The 25,000-nt window shown below is 47.2% G+C and overlaps 1 protein-coding gene across 4 annotated transcripts in view; it reads left to right on the top strand.

Moving 5' to 3' along the window:
• The window catches only part of cacna1fb (calcium channel, voltage-dependent, L type, alpha 1F subunit), a 58,610-nt gene that overhangs the window by 15,189 nt on the left and 18,421 nt on the right, over positions 1 to 25,000 (top strand). For all 4 annotated transcript variants that reach the window (XM_076741498.1, XM_076741497.1, XM_076741502.1 and 1 more), the window contains 21 exons: positions 5,658 to 5,911; positions 7,215 to 7,315; positions 8,093 to 8,198; positions 13,912 to 14,051; positions 17,347 to 17,498; positions 17,615 to 17,767; positions 18,113 to 18,309; positions 18,425 to 18,528; positions 18,656 to 18,807; positions 19,175 to 19,249; positions 19,767 to 19,848; positions 21,661 to 21,687; positions 21,781 to 21,941; positions 22,693 to 22,918; positions 23,004 to 23,211; positions 23,354 to 23,474; positions 23,819 to 23,894; positions 23,995 to 24,049; positions 24,127 to 24,187; positions 24,536 to 24,638; positions 24,950 to 25,000. The exon at positions 24,950 to 25,000 is cut by the window's right edge and continues 79 nt beyond it. In XM_076741498.1, the coding sequence (XP_076597613.1) occupies positions 5,658 to 5,911; positions 7,215 to 7,315; positions 8,093 to 8,198; positions 13,912 to 14,051; positions 17,347 to 17,498; positions 17,615 to 17,767; positions 18,113 to 18,309; positions 18,425 to 18,528; positions 18,656 to 18,807; positions 19,175 to 19,249; positions 19,767 to 19,848; positions 21,661 to 21,687; positions 21,781 to 21,941; positions 22,693 to 22,918; positions 23,004 to 23,211; positions 23,354 to 23,474; positions 23,819 to 23,894; positions 23,995 to 24,049; positions 24,127 to 24,187; positions 24,536 to 24,638; positions 24,950 to 25,000 (2,605 nt within the window). The remainder of the gene's footprint in view (positions 1 to 5,657; positions 5,912 to 7,214; positions 7,316 to 8,092; positions 8,199 to 13,911; positions 14,052 to 17,346; positions 17,499 to 17,614; positions 17,768 to 18,112; positions 18,310 to 18,424; positions 18,529 to 18,655; positions 18,808 to 19,174; positions 19,250 to 19,766; positions 19,849 to 21,660; positions 21,688 to 21,780; positions 21,942 to 22,692; positions 22,919 to 23,003; positions 23,212 to 23,353; positions 23,475 to 23,818; positions 23,895 to 23,994; positions 24,050 to 24,126; positions 24,188 to 24,535; positions 24,639 to 24,949) is intronic.

Here is a 25,000-nt window from a genome sequence, read left to right as displayed (position 1 = left end):
TTCATGTTCCTGCTGTATTCATGTGTTCATTCATGTTCCTGCTGTATTCATGTGTTCATTCATGTTCCTGCTGTATTCATGTGTTCATTCATGGTCCTGCTGCATTCATGTGTTCATTCATGGTCCTGCTGTAGATGTTTCAGCTCATTGAACTCCTTTATATCCTGTTGGTGCTTTAATCTTCATCAATGCTTCAGATTCTATGAGATCATCACATGTTTGCAGCGCAGCGTCCTCTGAGAACCACGTATCTCCAAAAAGTGTGACGAGCTCAGAAAAACAGGTTTTCAGCTTTGTGACGATGATTTTCAGCTGATCCAAGAGGCTTTTAAAGAGTTTATTGAGCTGAAGAAGACATGAAGGAACTCTTCGTCCTTCAGTTCAGCTCAAACATTCAGCATCAACACATCTGGAGATACGAGCTTTTCACTGGACAGGAAGGAATCTGAAGAGAGCTGTCAGATGAATGTAATGGAGTAAAAGTACAATGTTAGTGTTGGGAGTAGAAGTAGTGCGTACAAGTACCTCAAACCGTTTCTAAGTAGAGTACCTGAGTAAATGTACTTAGTTCCAGTCCACCTGTGTGTACTCTTCAAATACTGCAAACCTGCTCAGGATCCTGGACAGACGCTGTGGGTGTGAGCTGGCAGTGGTTGAACCAGATCTCAGTTTTCTTTCTTAAATCAGTTTTTCTGTGTTTCCGGCATTTTCCTTTCAGAAACCTTTGATCGTCTTCTGACCCCTCAGATCCTTCCTGGGACCCCACGTTGGCCCCCCACCCCCCGTCTTCCCGCCACGTCTTTCGTTACCTGACCTGTAGTTGTGTCGCTCAGGTAAAACAAAAGGGACAGAAGTTATGGGCTGGACTTTCACAGTAAGAGCCTGGACGTCTTGTCTGTCAGTCAGGACAGTTGAACCTGAGCGGACACTCAGCAGGTACACACCTGTGTGTCACACTGTGACCTTTGACCTCAGTTAGGGCAGGGTTAACAGAGGTCACCACCTCCATCATTTAGAGAGTGACTCAGTTTAATCCTCCTGATCCTGCCGGGGATCAGACTTCCTGCTCTGCTCACCCAGTTAAGATGGCCTCTGCGGACCTCCTGATAACGTTGTCATGGAAATGAGCATTAACACACACGTGACATCGTCAGTTACCATGGCAGCAGAGTTAATCCACCCATTGTTCTGTCCGTGAAACGAGGCTTTTGCTTTATCTTAACCTCAAAGAAACCTTTAAAGTGACTTTCATGGTGATGCAGACGATGACATATATTCAACTCAGCGTCCTTCAACGTGAGGACGGCTCGTCTTTGATGTATTCTGAGACTCTGCTGAGATAACTGTAAGCCTTCTGAACCTTCACTGTGATGGATGAACTCTCTATGACTACAAAATGAACCAGTGAAAACGAACGGACAGATGATTTACCACACCTCCTCAAATAGTAGCCGGGGCCTTTATTTATTTACAACAGCTCAGCAGAGAAATGATCGGGCTCGATGAGCGCGTTTAAAAGTCGCCTGTCAGCTGTTGCGTCCGTCAATAATACTGGGCTTAGCGGACGCCAGGAGACATGCGTACCTGAGTGCATGGTGCCTACTGTAAAGTTTGGTGGACGTCTGCGGTGTTGTTCAGGGTTAAGGCTCTTAGTTCCAGTGAAGGGTCTTCATGATGCTACAGGAAACGGACATTTTAGCTAATTGAGCGCTTCCAACTTTGAGAATGCCCTTTGCTGTCGCAGCATGGCTGTGTCTCCGTGAGTGATGTCCACAGGGACATGGTTAGACGAGTAAATGAGTTTGGTCTGGAGGACCTTGACTGGCCTCCACAGAGTCCTGCTGAGCAGAGCTGCTCTCAGCAGCAGCTCGTTGCGTTGCAGCTCAGTGGTTTCATGTTGTAGGTTGTCAGAAACATCAGCTGGTTCCTCCTTAAACAGCGAATATGTTCACTTCCATTTGTCGACTCTTCACATCCGGAAACTTCTCACCAAACGTCTGTCAAACAGACACTCACTGAGTTTCACGTCAGGTCTGTGAATTATTCAGACAAATGGACACTTTGGACAGTTTGTCTTTGTCTGCTGCTCTCAGCTCCACAGCAGCATCAAGGCTCTCCTTCAGAAATTCTCCCTCTGAAGAAGGTTTCAGTTTCGTAGCTGTTAGCTCGTCCAGCACAAACCTCTCCACAAAAAAAGCTCTAAATGCTGCTTTTCCTTTCTGGTGATGACTGACCTTCGTCTCAGTACTCTCCCGGTTCACGGTTCTCCTGTCCCGGCCTGACGCGTCTCCATTGTCCCCACATGGTTCCCCAGTCATCAAACTGGCCTCCTTCAGTCTCGGAGGCTGTGTTCAGTCCTGATCCGGTCATGTTCACTGGGAGGTGGCTGAACCGGTTCTGTTGCCTGCCATGTAAACAGCAACAGTCCCCAAGTCCTCCAAGCTCTCAAGGCAGGCTCCAGCTAATAGGGCCACCAGCTGCACAGATCTGAGCTAACTAGCTAACAGCAGCTAGTTGCTATAGCTAAAGAGAATGGATAGGTAAGAGGACGGTGACCTTCAACAGGCTAATTTGTACACATCATACCTTTAAAGGCCGCCTATGGAGGATTTAGTGGCATCTAGGGGTCAATCTCACCCCTTGCCTCACCCTCCACTATGAAACATGAGAGGCGTCCTCTAGGGTCAGTGTTTGGTTTGTCCATCTGTAGAAACATGGCGGTGTAACATGGTGGACTCCGGTGCTCCCTCCGTAGATATAAAGACTCTGAAAGGTCACGAAAACACAGTGGTTCTTTTTTTCAGGTGATTAAACACCAAGTAACACATAACTGTGAGTATTATATTGCATTTCTGTCCACGGATCCGTCTCAATCGTCCACTGAGGACTGAGGTGGTGACAGTGGACGTGGTGCCTGGTGATCCGGCTTCACTGATGCTGTGAATCTGATCTGAGCACTGAAGAAGAAGAAACACTGCCCCAACATCCACTAACTGAACTGATGACCTTCCAGCTGGACCAGGCTGGAGGGCAGCGTGACACACACACACACACACACACACCATCATCATCATCATCATCATCATCATCATCATCATCATCACCAAACACACGTTAGATTTTCATCACTTTCATCACTGTAGACTGAGAGTCCGGGGATGGAACCCCAGCTTTCTGATTGGTCGATGGCCGCTCTGCCTCCTGAGTCCCAGCCGACCGATTAGCTGCTCTGTGGTCCCTGAAAGTAGCCTAAGCCAGAAACACACACACACAGACACACACACACAGACACACACACACAGACACACACACACAGTTAGAGGCAGGGCAGTGAAAAGTAGAAAGTTAACAAGGCGGCTGCAGGGTTGTGTGTGAGCGATGGGATGGCCCACTACCATCACACACACACACACACACACACACACACACTCTGTTGTCATGATGATGCGAGCTGACTCGGGGTAATTCAGGGATAATTAGTCGGTTCTTGTCGTCCTGCGGGTGAAGCAGCTCCTCCACAGGAAGAAACAACGTGACCCACAGTCATGTGACCTGCACCGTCCAAACCTCAGCTGCTCATTGGACGGATGACAAACCTGCTGGGACGCTGCCAGCGCTGGGTTCAGTGAGAGGAAAGACTTGAAATGACCCCATGAATATTCACCCCCGCACGTCGTCATGAACACGGAAATTAACCTCAGAGACCAAAACGGTTTTTTGGATCAGTGGCCATTCGAGGAACTTCAGGTTCGGCTCCTCCAGCGTTGGCTGAGTGTTTCGGTCCCAGAGGTCGATGCTCTGATGTCCATGACGTCAGTCTGCCGCTGCTTCATGAGACCGTCATGAAGGCCTTTTTTCCTACTGACTGTGAATATATCTTCAGTTCAAGAGGTGTTTTACCGTCTGTCTCTGCCTACCTGCATGTCTGTATGTCCAGTACACATGTGTATAAGTATATACATGTGTACTGGATATATATATATATATATACACACACACACACACACACACACACACACACACACACACACGGCTGGACTCAACAGCAAGGCATTGTGGGAAACAGAACATCTAGGAAACAAAGAGAGAGAGAGCAGATCATCATCTAATCTCACTGTGCTGCCATCACTGGCTTTATCTGTGTGTGTGTGTGTGTGTGTGTGTGTGTGTGTGTGTGTGTGTGTGTGTGTGTGTGTGTGTGTGTGCAGGGTCCTCAGGTACTAACACATAAATCACGGCCCAGATCACACACACACACACACACACACACACACACACACACACACACACACAGATCTAGGTCACAGCTGTTCACTACAATATTCCTGTTTTCACTTCCTCTGGAAACTGTCACCTCTTCTCTCCTCCTCTATCCTCCTCTTCCTCGTGCAGCTCATTTTAACCTCTTTTCTCTTAATCTTCCTCCTCTTTGACCTTGATGGAAAACATGGGCTCACTTGTTAAAGGAGCACTTTGTCCAGTTCAGACGTCTCATGTCCACATGTCATCACGCTGTGCAAGAAATGAGCTTCACATTTGGTCTGAAAGCAAAATGAGACGTTAAGAGACATGGAGAGACATGGAGGGACATGAAGAGACATGGAGGGACATGGAGAGACATGAGGAGACATGGAGGGACATGAGGAGACATGGAGGGACATGGAGAGACATGAGGAGACATGGAGGGACATGAGGAGACATGGAGGGACATGGAGAGACATGGAGACGCTGGAGCAGCTGTTTAAACATAGAACCATGTTCCCAGTCCCAGTTTATTAATTCTTTGAAAAGAATTTTTTTGGATTGCCTTTAGTTTATGTCCTGCTCCAGTCTTTTTATGTCTCATGAAAAGGACTTTTGTTCTTTTGTTGAAAGGTCTTATAGTCTATTGTCTGCTAACTACTTAGCAGCCATTTAATAATACCCTGGCCTCCATTATTAATCACCTGGTAATCACCTGCTATCTTCCAGCAACTGCTGAGCAACACCTTATCAACCACCCAGTGGCACCAGTATAAGATTTCCTGTTAACCAAACAGTGCAGCAACCACTGTGTAGCATTGGAGCAGTTACGACAACAACGTTGTAAATGCTAAGCTAAGCTAAGCCATGGAGAAGAGGCCAGTCAGAGGCTTAAATCAGTCCGGAACAAACTGTGAACTGAGCTGCAGATTTTAGCATCAGTTTCCTCAACAGTATAAACTTTAGCTTTAGCTTTAGCTTCCACTCACCATCAGTGCATGTTACAGAACTCGAAGCTCTGTGATTGGCTGTTCGTTAGAGAAATGCGCCTTTCAAGTCGTAGGTGTATGTAGGTGTATCGCAATTTTGAATATTACTTTACTGGATCTGTTTCCCAGCTCTTCTGACTGTTTCTGGTACTGTTGCAGCATGTGAGTCTCTTTGCTTATCTGAGTACCGTCATAGCAGCCACCCCTGATTATCCAGCAATCACACTGTAAATATACCCCATTCACCCAGTAAGCATTCATTACCCACCGAGCTCAAAGCTTCTAGAAACCAAAGCACCGGTGTCTGGAGGACGACGACGTTTGAGGAGATGACGACAGCAAAAAAACATTTTCAGAGAAGACTGAATATAATTTATAAACTGTAGGATGAAGGTGACTCCATCTTCTCTGTCTGTCTGTCTCCAGGTTCTGGTCGTAATGGCTACACCAAAGCAGTGGATGGGGAGGAAGGAGGAGGTGAGGATGAGGAAGAGGAGGAGGAGGGAGGAGGGGGAGATGGAGGAGAAGAAGGAGGAGGAGGAGACAGGGACGCAGAGTGGGACGAAGAGCTGGACGGAGAGGGTGAGGGAGGAGTGAGGATGACGAGAACTGATACACTTCACTCGACCACAAGTTCAACCGGAACACAGAGAAAGAAAGGACAACACGCTAAGAAACAGGTGAGGCAACACGCTAAGAAACAGGTGAGACAACACGCTAAGACACAGGTGAGACAAGACGCTAAGACACAGGTGAGACAAGACGCTAAGAAACAGGTGAGACAACACGCTAAGAAACAGGTGAGGCAACACGCTAAGACACAGGTGAGACAAGACGCTAAGAAACAGGTGAGACAAGACGCTAAGACACAGGTGAGACAAGACGCTAAGAAACAGGTGAGACAACACGCTAAGACACGGGTGAGACAACACGCTAAGACACAGGTGAGACAAGACGCTAAGAAACAGGTGAGACAACACGCTAAGACACAGGTGAGACAAGACGCTAAGACACAGGTGAGACAAGACGCTAAGAAACAGGTGAGACAACACGCTAAGAAACAGGTGAGGCAACACGCTAAGACACAGGTGAGACAAGACGCTAAGAAACAGGTGAGACAAGACGCTAAGACACAGGTGAGACAAGACGCTAAGAAACAGGTGAGACAACACGCTAAGACACGGGTGAGACAACACGCTAAGACACAGGTGAGACAAGACGCTAAGAAACAGGTGAGACAACACGCTAAGACACAGGTGAGACAACACGCTAAGACACAGGTGAGGCAAGACGCTAAGAAACAGGTGAGGCAAGACGCTAAGACACAGGTGAGACAAGACGCTAAGAAACAGGTGAGGCAACACGCTAAGACACAGGTGAGACAAGACGCTAAGACACAGGTGAGACAAGACGCTAAGAAACAGGTGAGACAACACGCTAAGACACAGGTGAGACAAGACGCTAAGAAACAGGTGAGACAAGACGCTAAGACACAGGTGAGACAAGACGCTAAGAAACAGGTGAGACAACACGCTAAGACACAGGTGAGACAACACGCTAAGACACAGGTGAGACAAGACGCTAAGACACAGGTGAGACAACACGCTAAGACACAGGTGAGACAACATGCTGAAACTCCAGTAAATCCAGTGAAGATCAGGACAGCTTGCTAATGTTAGCTTAAGCTCCCTCACAGGTGATGTTGTTGAACCTGTAACCCCATGAAATAGTGTAGTTAGCAAATGACACGCTAACTCTTGGCCTTGGAAATAATGATCAGGGACTAGTCTTGGTAGTAAGCTAGTTAACTGGACATGGTAACATTAGCAGGAGATGGTGATGAATGATGATGATGATGATGATGATGTCAAATCGATTTCGTTTATATAGTCCTATACCATAAATACTGACAGTAATAATGATGATGATGGTGTCAGTGTTGTTGTTGATGATGATGATGATGATGTCACTCTTACTCCTCAGGTCCAGGGCAGTAATCAGGTCCAGCGAGCTCCCAGAGCGTTATACTGTCTAAAACTCAACAATCCAATCAGACGAGCTGCTCTCTCTATCGTCGAGTGGAAGTATCCTTTACTCTGACCAATCAGCTGTCGAGAATATACGTAGTTGACATTTAAACTTTTTAAGGTACATCAAACATATTGCAAAGTTGATAAGTATAAGTAGATAAGTTGCTAAGTATGTACCAAATTTTCCTCAAATCGTGTCCGGAGCCTGTATTTACCTTAACTGCAGGAGGAAACAGGCTTTTATTTAAAGCAGGTTTGAATTAGAGGCAGGCCTTTATTTCTAATTCCCTTTTTTGATACCTATAATTAGGCATATGTTTGTATGACGCTTTGTTTTGATCCACTCCCGTTTGCCCTGTTAAAGGTACTGCATCGAAGTGTCGACAATTTCTCAATCCATTTCAAATTAAAAGCACTGTAGCATTTCAGTGGACAGAAAACCTTCATTTCTTGACGAGGCTTTTATTGTGAAACATATTAAACAGCTTGCAAATGTCACTTGGGTCTGGTCAGGTGCAGGTGTGTTCCTTACTGCTGAATACCACCAACAACACCCAGCCAAGTAGCCAGAGACCAAAGGGAATACATCCCCATGATGTTTTTTCCCTTTTACATGTAAACAGCTATCAAATAAACACTTAAAAACACACGACAGTTTTTGTGACTACAGGAAATGACTAAACGTAATTTAAGTTGACCTTTCAGTAACTCGAGACCAGGAGTTACAGTAATAACAATCTGGATTAATCAGATTGCTGGGGTGAAAAAAGTGCGTGTAGTTAATAGTTCTTTAGTTTTGTCCCTGTTGAGCTTCCTTAACATGTCTCTCAGACCGTTTGATATCTTCATTCTGTTAGCCATCTTTGCTAACTGTGTGGCTCTGGGAGTTTCTAAACCATTTCCTGAGGATGACTCCAACTCCACCAACCATGACCTGGTGAGATCAACTGCACAGCGACAGTCATGGAAATGACTGAATACAGAGCAGGAGAACATTTCAGCGGTTGGAAAGAGTAGCTCAGATTGTGCTCTTTTGGGTTTGAGTGTGTTTGAGGTGAACGGGCTCAGGTGGTGCTATCATTTCAGCCTCAGGTTAGCGCGTTTGCTCCGATGACAGGTGTGTATAATGTTAGAACACTTGGTCTAACGTCACAGTAATGTTGTTAAATGTTTAGGCTCACAGCCAGCAGACTTTTCTTCCTCTTTTAAAGGAGCTTCGCTAGCAGTTTCCCCCACTTCCAGCCTTTATGCTAAGCTAAGTTAAACCTGTACATACCAGACACAGAAACTGAACTCTATCCGAAATGTGACTCTGGATAAGACAGACGACAGGAGTCATCTATTCAGTACGCACGACATTCAGAAACGTACACGAGGCGCAACAACAAGATACGAAAACAGGTACGAAAACAGGTACGAAAGAAGGTACGAAAACAGGTACGAAAACAGGTACGAAAGAAGGTACGAAAACAGGTCCGAAAACAGGTACGAAAGAGGTACGAAAGAGGTACGAAAGACGGTACGAAAACAGGTACGAAAACAGGTACGAAAACAGGTACGAAAGAGGTACGAAAGAGGTACGAAAGACGGTACGAAAACAGGTACGAAAGAAGGTACGAAAACAGGTACGAAAACAGGTACGAAAGAGGTACGAAAGACGGTACGAAAACAGGTACGAAAGAAGGTACGAAAACAGGTACGAAAACAGGTACGAAAGAAGGTACGAAAACAGGTACGAAAGAGGTACGAAAGACGGTACGAAAACAGGTACGAAAGAAGGTACGAAAACAGGTACGAAAGAAGGTACGAAAACAGGTACGAAAGAGGTACGAAAGACGGTACGAAAACAGGTACGAAAACAGGTACGAAAGAAGGTACGAAAACAGGTACGAAAGAGGTACGAAAGAAGGTACGAAAACAGGTACGAAAGAAGGTACGAAAACAGGCACGAAAACAGGTACGAAAGAAGGTACAAACATCTGCACAATACACAGGACAACTACACAATACACAGGACAACTATACAATGGTACCACCAACCAAGTTTATTTGAAGGTACAAATATCCATCTGCTCGTGTTAAGTGGTAACTTTACTCTGACCTTTATTTCTAATGAATAATTCGTACACATCTAAAATAAATGGTTCATAAGATGCTATAATGTAAGCAGACATACAGATATTTTTACATGTTTATTAAAGTACTGTTAACAATTATAACATCTCGTATGATGACGTATTTTATATTATTACATCTGTGTTTGACTTCAGTATCATTCATTATTCGTACAGCAGGAGGAGTTGGGTTCATGAACTCTTTGATCTTCTTATGTTACCGACGTTATGAAGCAGTTGTCAAAGGTTTTTTAATTAGACTGGATGCTACATGTGTGCGTTCTTTCTCTTCTCTTGCTCCTCTTGTTTCATCTCTGTGAACAGGAAGTTGTTCTGTGGTCGAGTGTTTTCTTTCTCAGCTGATGTGAAGCTAATCAAACACTCCTCACTGCTTCTCTCGTCCTGCTCTAAGGGTCAAAGGTCGCAGCTAGATACAGCTTATGATTGACAGGTCTGTGATCAGATCTGATCAGCTGAGACTCTGTTGACTTTCTGCTCTGATGGTTCAGTCCCCCCTGTCCTCTTTATGTCCATGTCTCTCTACCTTCACTTACAATTGGACTGTACACACTGTTCATGCAGTCATTTTGTATTGAAGTGACGGCTGTGTGTGTGTGTGTGTGTGTGTGTGTGTGTGTGTGTGTGGCTGTTGTTCTTTGTTGCGTTCTCCCTTTTCACCGTCACATGATCACATGAAAGAAGACAACGACTGCAGATCAGCGAGTGGAGGAAGAGAACAACAGACGCATCGTTCCTCTGCTTTGAAACTCTTCTGGAATCTTTTCTCTTTCAACTTTTTAAAGTCTAAACGTTTCAGATTTTCATCACATCAAAGACACATTTTTGACTTGATTCAAGATTCATACGTTCTGCAGCTTGTCATCACTCTATGGATAATTTGCTAATGTTAGCATGCTAGCACGATAAACTAGGCTGGTAAACATGGTTAACTACACATCAGCACGTTAGCATTGTGAGCATGTTAGCATGCTGACATTAGCATTTAGCTCAAAGCGTGGCTGTTGAGTCTTGTTTCATCAATAACTCATTCAGACTTCAGCGATGTCCTCGCTGCGATGTCCTCGCTGTAACCTCCTCAGTGTAACGTCCTCACGCGAGTCAAATGAGCTTCACCTGGACAAAAGATTCACGGAGCAAATCAAACAATTTGAAATGTAGAAATCACAACTTGTTGCCTGATTGGTAGTAGAAGATGATCCTCTTTGCAAGAAGTAATGGATGCTGTTGTTAAACCTGGAGGACAGGTGTGGACAGGTGTGTCCCGGCTGCTCCACCCACAATGTTTAAATGTAGACGTGTTTCTCTTTCTGACCCGAAATGTGGACTTTTCTTTTATGCATCTACTGCAGTCAAAACCCCGATGGAGACATTCAGAATGTCCTAAAACCTGAATAATATCAGCCAATCCCACAAATTCAGAATATGCAAACAGAACCTGGTCTTTACATGACCGTCCGAAACTAGGTGGAATATTAGCCTGCATGTGAACGTGGTCAGCGTGATGGTTGGATTCCAAGTGTTTGCATGCAGCTGACGGATATTTAGAGCTGTGTGGACGAAGGACAGCAGAGCCAGAGTCTGTCTGTGTTTGTGTCTCTGAGAACCGGTTTGAACTGCAGACATTAGAGCTGAAGACGTTTGGTCTCCTTCAAAGGACGGTTAGTCGTGATGGTCCAGGTGAGAGTGCAGAGCTCGGACATGTATGAAGTCAGCCAGAGTCCTCACAAGTACAGAGAGACAGACATGTTTGGGTGTGTGTTTGTGGAGCAGGGATGATGAGAGATCAGTAATCCTCTGAAATGCTCCAATTCACGTCTACGAGGTCACACACACACACACACACACACACACACACACACACATACACACACACACACACACACACACACATACACACACACACACACACACACACACACACACCCCCCCACACACACACACACACACACACATACACACACACATACACACACACACACACAGAGCATACTCACACACACACACACACACACACACACACACACACACAAACACACACACACACACAGAGCATATTCACACACACACACACACACACACACACAGAGCATACTCACACACACACACACACACACACACACACACACACACACACACAGCATACTGACACACACACACACACACACACACACAGCATACTGACACACACACACACACACACACACACACACACGCTGGCTTTGTACCTTGTCAATGTCCTCCAGCATTCAGACAGTTTCAAAGGTTCAGTTCATGTCTTCTGTCCAAACGGTGGGACAGTTTCTTCCATCGTCCGGACTGAAAACTGTCTCCAGTGTAGATCGTCCAGACTAACAGGACTCTGTGTCCTACAGAAATGTTTCAGATCTGAGAGCAGCACAAACTCAGACACTGACTGATGCTGGTTTTTAACATGTTTGACAAAATCTGATCACGTTACATCGACAACTGAATTTTACATAAATGCATCATGAGCAACGATGAGTAATGACTGGTCCACCTGCTGTGTGGTCTGCCGGTCCACCTGCTGTGTGGTCCACCTGCTGTGTGGTCTGCCGGTCCAGCTTCTGTATCTCTGTCAGATGGCAGCAGGTGAACAGACTGTGGCTGGTTTGTCTTTTAGTGTCCTCTGGACACACCTCTGCAGACACCTCACTGATGATCAGGAGATGGTGCCAGTGTTGTTCTGGGTGGTTTTAGTGACCTGCTGCAGAGACCTCCTGTCCCGAGTCGTCCACGAGTTTCAGAAGTTCAGAAGTTTCCTTCAGAAATTTTTCTGAGCTTCAGGGTGGAGATGTGAGATGATGGTGACAGGTTCTCTGTGATGCTGATTCCCAGGAACCTGAAACTGTTCCCCTGCTCCTATGTGTCTTCACCTCCTGTTTCCTGAGCTGGAGGTGGAGTAGACTTCACAGCTGACTGTGTTGAGGAGGCCAAAATGAGCATAAAATGAATTTAACTCATCTGGCATCTCACACATGCTGCATCTGCAGCCTGTGATGGTCTGGATCGCCTGTGATGGTCTGGATTGTCTGTGATGGTCTGCAGCCTGTGGTGGTCTGGATCGCCTGTGATGGTCTGGATTGTCTGTGATGGTCTGGATCGCCTGTGGTGGTCTGGATCGCCTGTGATGGTCTGGATTGTCTGTGATGGTCTGCAGCCTGTGGTGGTCTGGATCGCCTGTGATGGTCTGGATTGTCTGTGATGGTCTGGATCGCCTGTGGTGGTCTGGATCGCCTGTGATGGTCTGGATTGTCTGTGATGGTCTGCAGCCTGTGGTGGTCTGGATCGCCTGTGATGGTCTGGATTGTCTGTGATGGTCTGCAGCCTGTGGTGGTCTGGATCGCCTGTGATGGTCTGGATTGTCTGTGATGGTCTGCAGCCTGTGGTGGTCTGGATCGCCTGTGATGGTCTGGATTGTCTGTGATGGTCTGCAGCCTGTGGTGGTCTGGATCGCCTGTGATGGTCTGGATTGTCTGTGATGGTCTGGATCGCCTGTGGTGGTCTGGATCGCCTGTGATGGTCTGGATTGTCTGTGATGGTCTGGATCGCCTGTGGTGGTCTGGATCGCCTGTGATGGTCTGGATTGTCTGTGATGGTCTGCAGCCTGTGGTGGTCTGGATCGCCTGTGATGGTCTGGATTGTCTGTGATGGTCTGCAGCCTGTGGTGGTCTGGATCGCCTGTGATGGTCTGGATTGTCTGTGATGGTCTGCAGCCTGTGGTGGTCTGGATCGCCTGTGATGGTCTGGATTGTCTGTGATGGTCTGGATCGCCTGTGGTGGTCTGGATCGCCTGTGATGGTCTGGATTGTCTGTGATGGTCTGGATCGCCTGTGGTGGTCTGGATCGCCTGTGATGGTCTGGATTGTCTGTGATGGTCTGCAGCCTGTGGTGGTCTGGATCGCCTGTGATGGTCTGGATTGTCTGTGATGGTCTGCAGCCTGTGGTGGTCTGGATCGCCTGTGATGGTCTGGATTGTCTGTGATGGTCTGCAGCCTGTGGTGGTCTGGATCGCCTGCCACATGACTTTGGTGTTGAGATGTCTCTCCGGTCTCTGTTGATGTCTCCCTTTGCCTCCTGACTGCCAGCTTTCAGTCTCGCTCTGGTGGTGTTACGTGTTTCCTTGTCACCTGATGCAAAGGCAGCTCTGCTGGCTCTGGATCGGACCCTCACCTCTATATTCATCCAGACCTTCTGGTTTCATTTCTTTATGAGCCGCCATCAAATATAATCCTTATTCAGTCTTCTGATAACAAATCCAGACAGATCTTTTGTCCATCAGGTGCTCAGAGTTTGTCCTGAGGGTGGAGCTACAGGAACGCTCAGAGTCATTAAAGTCTAAAGATTCGTCTCCTGGAGAGCAGGAACACACAGAAACCTTCATTTAGTTTTCGATCAGCAGTTTTTGAGAAATGTTTCTCATCTTGTGTTTAATTCATCTGTTCTTATAGGTACAGATCTGTAGATATACAGGAACATGTTCTCTCTGTGTTTCAGGAACAAGTGGAGTACGTCTTCCTCATCATCTTCACTGTGGAGACCTTCCTGAAAATCTTGGCCTATGGTCTAGTGATGCACCCCAGCTCCTACATCCGCAACGGCTGGAACCTGCTCGACTTCGTCATTGTCATCGTCGGGTGAGAAAACATAAGAACCGATGGATCTCTGTTGGGGTTTTTTTTCTTCAGATGTTGGGTTTGTTTTGAGACATCGGTTCTTTCTTTAGATCCTGGATCTCTCTTTTGATCCACGTTACCTCTTTAGATCCCAGTTGATTTGTTATATCCTGGTTCTTTCTTTAGCCTGTGGTTCTCCTTTCCTTTTGTTTGTATGTATGTTTGAATAATTCAGCTGTTTTGACCAGGGCTCCCTTGAAAAAATGGTTTTGTGATCTCTATAGAACTTATCAAATAAAGGTTCCATAATAATAATTTGGAATCTAGTTCCGTCTTTGCATCTGGGTTCTCTCCTTAAATTCTGGTTCCTTCTTTAGATCCAGTTTCTCTCTTTAGACTCGAGTTCTCTCATTGGATCCAGTTTCTCTTTTTAGTTCCTGGTTCTCTCTTTAGATCCAGGTTCCATCTTTAGACTTTGGTTCCCTCTTCAGATCCAGTTCCTCTTTTTAGACTCTGGTTCCCTCTTCAGATCCAGTTCCTCTCTTTAGACTCTAGTTCCCTCTTCAGATCCAGGTTCTGTCTTTAGACCTTGGTTCCATCTTTGGATCCAGTTTCTCTCTGTGGTTCCCAGTTCCCTCTTTAGATCCAGTTTCTCTCTGTAGTTCCTGGTCCCCTCTTTAGTTCCAGGTTCCATCTTTAGACCTTGGTTCCATCTTTGGATCCAGTTTCTCTCTGTGGTTCCCGGTTCCCTCTTTAGATCCAGGTTCCGTCTTTAGATTCAGTTTCCGTCTGTAGACTTTGGTTCCCTCTTTGGACTCTGGTTCCCTCTTTAGATCCAGTTTCTCTCTGTAGTTCCTGGTCTCCTCTTTAGATCGGGGTTCCATCTTTGGACTCTGGTTCTCTGTTCTCGTCCTGCGGTGCTCTCTGTGACGCTGAAGCACAGTTGTAGCAGTAAATCGGATCTGACTGCAGTAAACTCTGCAGCTTCCTGTCTTGTGGTCAGTGGAGGAAAAAACCCTCCGGCGACGCCACAATTTATCTCATTTTAGTGTTTTTGTGTTGAGTGCATGTGACAGCTGACTGCGATCACTGTCCGCTGTGACTAAATATACACTCCCACCCTCCCACAATAAACCTCAGCTGTCACCACATACACGCAGTCACCGCGCCGAAGCAGGGAATTTAACCTGCCACTCTGCTGTGACCGAGCCTGGCTGCAGGGCTGCTGCTGCTCTGGATCTGAGGTGAGGTGAGCTGGTTCTCCTCAGCCTCCTGAAGAGCCACGTGCTGTCCTCATGTTCTGTCCTCTGTCACAATGCAAACAATGACATGAGATGAACAACAACCATTGAAGGCAACGTAGCTTCAGATGTTCAGAACGTCAGACAGAAGAAGAAGAAGAAGAGTTTCTCCTTCATTCATCAAATACTGACACAACAAATCGTTATCGAATCAGGAGAGGAGGGTGTCACCATCATCATCTCATCTTCACCTCGTCTTCATCTCGTCTTTCTTCCTTATTTCTTCATCTCTTGTCAACATGTTTCATTTTTAACTAGAACAGAGTAAAACAAAGTAACAAAGTATCGAAAAGTATTAATAAGGGAAGAAATCAATGAAGATAGTTTTGAATTTAATGTCTCTAATATTTAAAAATGTCTCAGTTTCTCGTCTTTGGTGAACGAACGATTGGTCGCAGCATTTTGGGACGAAGTCGTTCATTATTTATCAGAACGTGGTGAAAGAACGTCCTCAGCAGCTGCAGCTTTGATTTATGTGACGGCTCCTGATTCTGGTTCTTAATGACCCCACGAGCTTTCCTTTAGCGCCGCCGTCAGGAAGAACTTTACACTTGAGAAACAAACACCGGTCGAAGAAATACTCCCATGCTTTACCTAAAAGTACTAATACCACAGTGCAGCAATACTCTGTTACAAGTAAAAGTCCTGAATTCAAAATGACCAAAAGTAAAAGGAATCATTATGCAGAAGTTTCCATTCCACAATAATATATGTGATATTATTGGATTATCATTGTTACTGATGCATTACACCACTTAATGTTAACGAGCTCATTTAAACACCTCAAAAAGTGAAATATGTCCAGAAATGAATGAATGAATGAATGAATTTCATTGACAGAAACGAACAAAATGAGCTGAAATCATCTGTGAATAAACAGTTTGAAAGTGTCACAGCGCTGGACGTGAACTGTGGACGCAAACACGAGCCTGAAATCATCGAGACGACAGGAGGACATGAGGACGTGCTGAGTCAGCAGCAGATCGAAGCAGAGATCAGGAAGACGTTCGACTGAATGTGGAACAGGAACACTGAAGGTTTTTAACTCGGCGTCACCTGCTGAGTCCTGCGGGTCCTGAGCTTTGTCCTCCACGGTGGTTTATGTCCTCGCTGCGGGACGCTGACGTGACTCGGGACGACCTTGCGGCGATGATGATGATGATGAAGCCTGTTGTCATGGTAACGCTGCCTGAGGACACTCTGCTCCACTTTCGAGTCAGTTGATGCGCAGAGAGGCTGCTGTATGTGGGACACCGAGGGGTTTCTGTTAGGACTCCAGTATTTTGACACAGTTGAAAAAATAACTGCACACACTTGATTTCTCTTCTAAAAACCTGAATAACAGTCTGTCGCTATGCTAGAAGCTGTGCTAGTAGCTCTGTGGGGCTGCACGCACACAACGCTGCTGTGAGATAAATGATGCTTGTGCTAATGCTAAATTTCATGACAAGCCATCCAGGAGGCTAACGGCTGATTTCAGCTGCTTGTAGGACACAGATGTCCACTGAGGTCTAACTTTCATTCCTGGTATCAGTAAAAACCAAGACAAAGACTGAAGTCAGACCTGCAGGTCCTGTTCTCTGAACACATCCTGTGTTCGATCAATGCCAACATCATTCGTTCACTTTTAAAATGTAAGAAAATCGACACAGCAGCACTCATACGGCCTTAAACTGCCGACCTCCCTGTTCATGGTGTCCCTCAGGGGTCAACACCGGGACCACTCATCAGTCTACGTCCTGTTACTCCTTTTAGGACAAAAGACTCACATCCACAGTTTATGTCCACCGTTATGCAGATGACACCATGCTGTCCATCCCTCTTTGTCCACCATCTTTGTTTTGGCACATGTTTGCTCAGTCTTCAAGTTCAGAGAGCGAAAGTGAGTTTTTCACTTTGTCTGACCTTTGAACTGCAGCTTCATGTTAGTGAACTGAATCTTAAACATTCTTCTTCTTCTTCTTCTTCTTCTTCTTCTTCTTCTTCTTCTTCTGTCTTTGTTGTTGTCTGTGCAGGTTATTCAGCGTCGTCTTGGAGACAATGACTCATAAGTCTGGCGAGCAGGCGACCACTCATCACGTGCCGGGGAAACCTGGAGGTCTGGATGTCAAAGCTCTCAGAGCCTTCAGAGTCCTGAGGCCCCTCAGACTGGTTTCTGGCGTCCCCAGTGAGTTTACCGGACTGGTGTGTGTGTGTGTGTGTGTGTGTGTGTGTGTGTGTGTGTGTATGTGTGTGTGTGTGTGCTGTACTGTGGTACATGTGTAAAGCTTTGTGTGTCTGCAGGCCTGCAGATTGTGTTGAACTCCATCATGAAGGCGATGGTTCCTCTGCTCCACATCGCTCTGCTGGTTCTGTTCGTCATCATCATCTACGCCATCATCGGTCTGGAGCTCTTCATAGGACGCATGCACAGGACCTGCTACTACACCGGAACAGGTACACTCACACACACACACAAATATGAAGTAATACTGCAGAAAATACCAGGACAGGATTTCAAATAAAAGGGTAATGAGTTAAGACGTCAGACAGCAGCTGGTGGATAATTTTAATGCGTGAAACGGTCAAAGGTCCACCACGTTCTTCTTCCGGTCTTCATGCACCTTCAGGTGAAGTCGAGCCAGAACCTTCTGGAATATGTTAATTTAAGGAAACATCAAATGAACTGAATGAAATGTGAGTTTTAAAGCAGAGTCTAAGCTGTGGGGTTCGGGTTCGGGTTCGGGTCTGAGCTGCAGATCAGTTGACATTCAATCAGTAAATCTTCGGATCATTCTCCAGATAATTTCGTGGAGGACGACCCGGTGCCATGTGCGTTTGCCGGTCATGGCCGTCAGTGTGTCGTTAACGGCTCAGAGTGTCGGGGACGGTGGGACGGTCCCAACGGAGGAATCACCAACTTCGACAACTTCTTCTTCGCCATGTTGACGGTGTTCCAGTGCATCACGATGGAGGGATGGACCGACGTCCTCTACTGGGTAAAAGACCTCTTTGACCAGCGGTCATTCTGCGAGTCCTCATGAAAGGACAGATTCTCGGTGTCCCGTCTCGTGTCCCGTCTCACTCTTTGTACTCTTCTTCTGCTGTGTGCAGATGAACGACGCCATCGGGTTCGAGCTGCCCTGGGTCTACTTCGTCAGTCTGGTGATTTTTGGATCATTCTTCGTTCTCAACCTGGTTCTGGGCGTCCTCAGCGGGTTCGTCGTCTCTCACAACGTGAAAAATTCACTTTCCAACAAAGACACGTCTTCTCTTCCTTTAAACACGCGGTGAAGTGTTGAGACTTTGTGTTTGTGGAGCTTTGATGTTGTGTGGACGTTGCAGAGAGTTCAGTAAGGAGAGGGAGAAGGCGAAGGCTCGCGGAGACTTCCAGAAGCTGAGGGAGAAGCAGCAGATGGAGGAGGATCTGTGTGGGTACATGGACTGGATCACTCAGGCCGAGGACATGGACGAGCTGGACGAGGACGGAAACCCACGTAAGACAGAGACGCTGTGTGTGTGTGTGTGTGTGTGTGTGTGTGACTCATTTAAACAACAAGCTAATGGTCATCAAAGAACGCAGCCAATTAAAAGTGATTAGTCAGCGAGTCTGCAGGTCTGAGTACTTTTACTCAAGTACAAGTACTGAAGGGTTTGTATTTTCCTTGAGTTTTATTTCATGGTACTTTCTACTTCTACTCCAGTACATCTCTGCATGAAGCTGACAGTACTGCTGTACTTTTACTGCACAGCTGACAGTGACTGAAACAACATTCTGCTGAACTGTTTTATGCTTCAGTGTGTAAATAAAGTGTGTGTGTGTGCGTGTGTGTGTGTGTGTGTGTGTGTGTGTGTGTGTGTCAGGTCCGTCTCTGGGTGATCTGTCAGATAAGAAGAGAGGGAAGTTCGGATGGTTCAGTCACTCCAACGAAACACACGGTGAAACTTTCTTCTTTGTTCTCATGAAATCAACTGTGTGTGTGTGTGTGTGTGTGTGTGTGTGTGTGTGTGTAAATGAGGACAGTCTTGTCTCTGTCCCTGTTTCATATCTGGGTCTCTGTCTGTCCTCATATTTCTGACCCTGTTTCTCATCACGGGGTTTCTCTCCTCCTCATCAGATCAGACTCTGATCAATAATCAATGCATGTGAAGGTTTGGGGTCAATACAGGTTTGTTTCTTCACAGAAGGAAAATCATGCATGTGGTAAATGTCATCTAGTACTTTTGTTGTACAATAGATAAATAGTACCACAGTGTTATAGTTCCTGTCAAACCGTGTTTCAGCCAATCAATCAACCAATCAAGCAGGAAATGACATCATGCTGAACCTGAGCCGTCAGCCATGATGGAAACCAGTCGGTTCAGCTTCGGCTGAAGCAGCTCTGAGTGTGTGTGGACACGTAGAAGACGTCTGTTGACCGTCTGTGTCCATAAAGTTTGTCTGTGTGTCTCACAGCGAGTCTTCCTGCGAGTGAAACGGCCTCCGAGAACACGGTGAACATCGACGAGGAACACGCCAACTGCTGCCAGGCCTGCTGGTGACGCACACACGCAGAGACACACAGAGACACGCAGAGACAGAGACACAGACAGACAGAGACAGAGACACTCACAGACAGAGACACACACGCAGAGACACGCAGAGACAGACACACAGACAGACAGAGACAGAGACACACACAGACAGAGACACACACGCAGAGACACGCAGAGACACGCAGAGACAGAGACACAGACAGACAGAGACAGAGACACACAGACAGACAGAGACAGAGACACACACAGACAGAGACACACACGCAGAGACACGCAGAGACACGCAGAGACAGAGACACAGACAGACAGAGACAGAGACACACAGAGACACACACGCAGAGACACGCAGAGACACGCAGAGACAGAGACACAGACAGACAGAGACAGAGACACACACAGACAGAGACACACACGCAGAGACACACAGCGACACAGACACAGACAGAGACACAGACAGAGACACGCAGAGACAGAGACACGCAGAGACAGACACAGACAGAGAGACACACACACGCAGAGACACACACGCAGAGACACACACGCAGAGACAGAGACACACAGAGACACACACGCAGAGACATGCAGAGACACACACACACACATGCAGAGACACACAGAGACAGACACACAGACAGAGACAAAGTTTAAATGCTTTATCTGAATCACCTGTACACACTTGCCCAAGTCTATACACAAATGTATATAAGTGCACATCTGTATATGTACACATCTGTGCACACTTGTACAATTCTTTTACTTTTACTGTATGTGTACAGACATGTACAGACATGTACAGGTGTGTACAGGTGTGTACAGACATGTACAGGTGTGTACAGGTGTGTACAGGCGTGTACAGGCGTGTACAGGTGTGTACAGGCGTGTACAGGTGTGTACAGGCATGTACAGACGTGTACAGGCGTGCACAGACGTGTACAGGCGTGTACAGGCGTGCACAGACGTGTACAGGTGTGTACAGGCGTGTACAGGTGTGTACAGGCATGTACAGACGTGTACAGGCGTGCACAGACGTGTACAGGCGTGTACAGGCGTGCACAGACGTGTACAGGCGTGTACAGGCGTGCACAGACGTGTACAGACGTGTACAGACATGTACAGGTGTGTACAGGTGTGTACAGGCGTGTACAGGCGTGTACAGGTGTGTACAGGCGTGTACAGGTGTGTACAGGCATGTACAGACGTGTACAGGCGTGCACAGACGTGTACAGGCGTGTACAGGCGTGCACAGACGTGTACAGGTGTGTACAGGCGTGTACAGGTGTGTACAGGCATGTACAGACGTGTACAGGCGTGCACAGACGTGTACAGGCGTGTACAGGCGTGCACAGACGTGTACAGGCGTGTACAGGCGTGCACAGACGTGTACAGGCGTGTACAGGCGTGCACAGACGTGTACAGGTGTGTACAGGCATGTACAGACGTGTACAGGCGTGTACAGGCGTGCACAGACGTGTACAGGCGTGTACAGGTCTGTGCACGCCTGTACACGCCTGTACACGTCTGCGTGCACAGACGTGTACAGGCGTGTACAGGCGTGCACAGACGTGTACAGGCGTGTACAGGCGTGCACAGACGTGTACAGGTGTGTACAGGCATGTACAGACGTGTACAGGCGTGTACAGGCGTGCACAGACGTGTACAGGTGTGTACAGGTGTGTACAGGCATGTACAGACGTGTACAGGCGTGTACAGGCGTGTACAGGCGTGCACAGGCGTGTACAGGTGTGTACAGGTGTGTACAGGTGTGTAGCTCCTTCCTGTGCTTGCCTTGGTTTTGAACCTGAGTCTCCTTTCAGCTCTCGGATGATGAAGATCAGCTGCTGGTGAGTTCACTGACCGTCTCACATTCAGGACAGACTCGTTTCGTCCTCACACTCTTCGCTCTTCAGCGGCCGACTCTTCTCTCTCTCTCTCAGTCGGACGCTGCGTCGCTGGAATCGAGTCTGTCGCAGGAACTGTCGCACCGCCGTCAAATCGGTGACGTTCTATTGGCTGGTTCTGCTGCTCGTCTTCCTCAACACCTCCCTCAGTGCCTCTGAGCACTACAACCAACCAGACTGGCTCACACAAGTCCAAGGTGGCAACACACACACACACACACACACACACACACACACACACACACACACACACATTGACTTCAGTAAAAGTAGTAATACCAGAATAGAGAAATACTCACGTTACAAGTAAAAGTACTGCATTCATTGATTTATTGAAGTAAAAGTAGTTGCTGAATCGTTCCTTGTTTTAATCAAACATTTTGTATCAGTAATCTGAATCTACAAAGTAACATGAAATATAAATACGCACAGTTACTTCATAGGTACTTCAGTTTGCAGACACCATGTGCTGAACAGTTTCTGATTATTGATTAGTCATTAATCAATAAACTGGATCAAACGAATCTGAATTCAACCTTCAGAGGACCTGAACCTGTCTCTGTCTGTCTCTCTCTCTCCCTCGCTGTCCCTCTATCTGTGTCTGTCCCCCCTCCCTCTCTGTCCCTCTCTCTCTGGCTCTGTCCCTCTCTGTCCCTCCCTCTCTCTCTCCCTCTCTGTCCCTCTCTCCCTCCCTCTCTCTCTGGCTCTGTCCCTCTCTGTCCCTCCCTCTCGCTCTCCCTCTCTGTCCCTCCCTCTCTCTCCCTCTTTCCCTCTCTGTCCCTCTGTCTGTCTCTGTCCCTCCCTCTCTCTCTTCCTCTCTGTCCCTCCCTCTCTCTCTCCCTCTCTGTCCCTCTATCTGTCTCCGTCCCTCTCTCCCTCTCTGTCCCTCTCTCCCTCCCTCTCTCTCTGGCTCTGTCCCTCTCTGTCCCTCTGTCTCCGTCTCTGCAGACATTGCTAACAAGGTGCTGCTGTCCCTGTTCACGGTGGAGATGCTGTTGAAGATGTACAGCCTGGGATTGGCTCATTACTTCGTGGCGTTCTTTAACCGCTTCGACTGCTTCGTGGTGTGCGGCGGCATCATGGAGACCATCCTGGTGGAGCTGGAGATCATGCCTCCTCTGGGGATCTCGGTGCTGCGCTGCGTCCGCCTGCTGCGGATCTTCAAGGTCACACGGTGAGAAAACGCACCTGAAGCAGGTGTTCTCGCTCGCGGCTCGTTAGCGAGTCGTCCGCTCTGACGTCGCTCTCTGTCTGCTCAGCCATTGGACGGCCCTGTCCAATCTGGTGGCGTCCCTGCTGAACTCCATGAAGTCCATCGCCTCCCTGCTGCTCCTGCTCTTCCTCTTCCTCATCATCTTCGCTCTGCTCGGCATGCAGCTGTTCGGAGGGAAGTTCAACTTCGACGAGACGCAGACCAAACGCAGCACCTTCGACGCCTTCCCGCAGGCGCTGCTCACCTGCTTCCAGGTAAGCAGCTCAGAGCTTCTAATCTAGATTAGTTTAGATTAGATTAGATTAGATTCACTCACTAAAAATCCAACCAAACCTAATCTAAACTGAACTGATGGGTGGCGGTGGCGGTGGCGGTGGCGGTGGCGACTGTGTGCAGATCCTGACGGGTGAAGACTGGAACGTGGTGATGTACGACGGCATCATGGCGTACGGAGGCCCCGTGTTTCCAGGGATGATCGTCTGCGTGTACTTCGTCATCCTCTTCATCTGCGGTAACTGTATCCTTCACGTGCAGAACACCTGTGGCACCTGGAAGTACCCCACAAGTACTGATACTACACTGTGAAGTACCTCACTACAAGTAAAAATCCTGCATTCAAAATCAAAATTCAAAGTAAAAGTATTATCAGCAAAATGTACTTCAAGTATCAAAAGTAAAAGTATTCATTAATACTGAAGCATCAGTGTGTTTGTGCTTACACACACTCTTCACACACATACTGCATACAGTTCGCTGGTTTAGTCCATTGGTGTCCAACGTCAGGTCGGGCCCCTCCAAAGGGTCAGCAGATCAACCCGAGGGGTCGTCACATGATTGTTGCGTGTTCTTAGTGTGTGTCAGACATCCTGCTGAACGTCTTCTTGGCCATCGCTGTGGACAACCTGGCAGGAGGAGACGGAGACGACAAGACGAAAGAGTGAGTGATGGAGGGAAGACAGGAGGAGGGCAGGAAACAAGAGGAGGAAGGAGGAAGAACAGGGTGTGTGTGACTTCCTGTCTGCTTCCTGTTTCTCCAGGAAGAAGACGGAGGGAGCAGAGGAGGAGGAGGAGGAGGAGGCTGAAGAAGTCAAGGTGAACACAGGTGGACGTCCAACCTGAATGTCGGATCTTAATCGTGAGTCCATCAGTCTCACTGTTTGTCTCTGCAGGTGGACATCGATGAAGACACAGAGTACGAGGAGGAAGAGGAGCTTCCTGAAGGAGAAGACGGTCAGTTGTTTCTAATTGTCTTCAAGAGACGAGACAGAAAAAAACTTTCTACGAGAATCGAAGGAAGCAGAAAAAAATCAAACTGATATTCATCAATAACGACACGAGAACCATCGAGAAGAAGCAATAATCGTTCACTCAATGTAGAAAAAATATCAACAGATCACTTCTTCTTCTTCTTCTTCTTCTTCTTCTTCTTCTTATTATTATTATTATTCAGTGTTTCTATATCATCTGTGACGATCTCATGATACTCCTCCTCCTCTCCTCCTCTTCTCCTCCTGTTTTGTCCTTCTTCTCCTTTTCTCCTCCTGCTGACTTTCTTCTCTCCTCCTCTCCTCCTGTCAGATGGAGGAGTCCAGTTAAAGATGGCCGACCTGGCTCCTCCTAAAGAGAAGGTTCTTCCTATCCCAGAAGGCAGTGCGTTCTTCTGCCTCAGCAAGACAAACCCGTGAGTCTGACTCCACCTGCTCAGCAGGCGTTACTGTTAGCTTTAGCTTTAGCATTAGCGGATGTAGCGTAGAAAGGTCTCCTCTTTGTGAAAACATGAAACTTGTGAATGAATGAGGATCCTGCAGATCAGAGCCGGAAGCTTCTGGTCTGATCCTGGACTTCCTGTGACACTGCATGACGCCTTCACCTTCTCTGTGACGGCTGCTTTTCTCTCCGCCCTCCAGCTGGACATTCAGAACAGGTCTCGTACCGGATCCTGGTCTCAGTTACTGGGACTGAACATCTTTAACTCTGTCTGTCTCCCTCCAGAATCCGAGTGGGCTGTCACACTCTGATCCACCACCACATCTTCACCAACCT

The sequence above is a fragment of the Chaetodon auriga genome, chromosome 10 (genome assembly GCF_051107435.1).
Source record: "Chaetodon auriga isolate fChaAug3 chromosome 10, fChaAug3.hap1, whole genome shotgun sequence".
NCBI lineage: Eukaryota > Metazoa > Chordata > Actinopteri > Chaetodontiformes > Chaetodontidae > Chaetodon > Chaetodon auriga.
The sequence above is the reverse complement of the archived record's forward strand: the minus strand, read 5'-3'. Positions and strand labels throughout refer to the sequence as shown.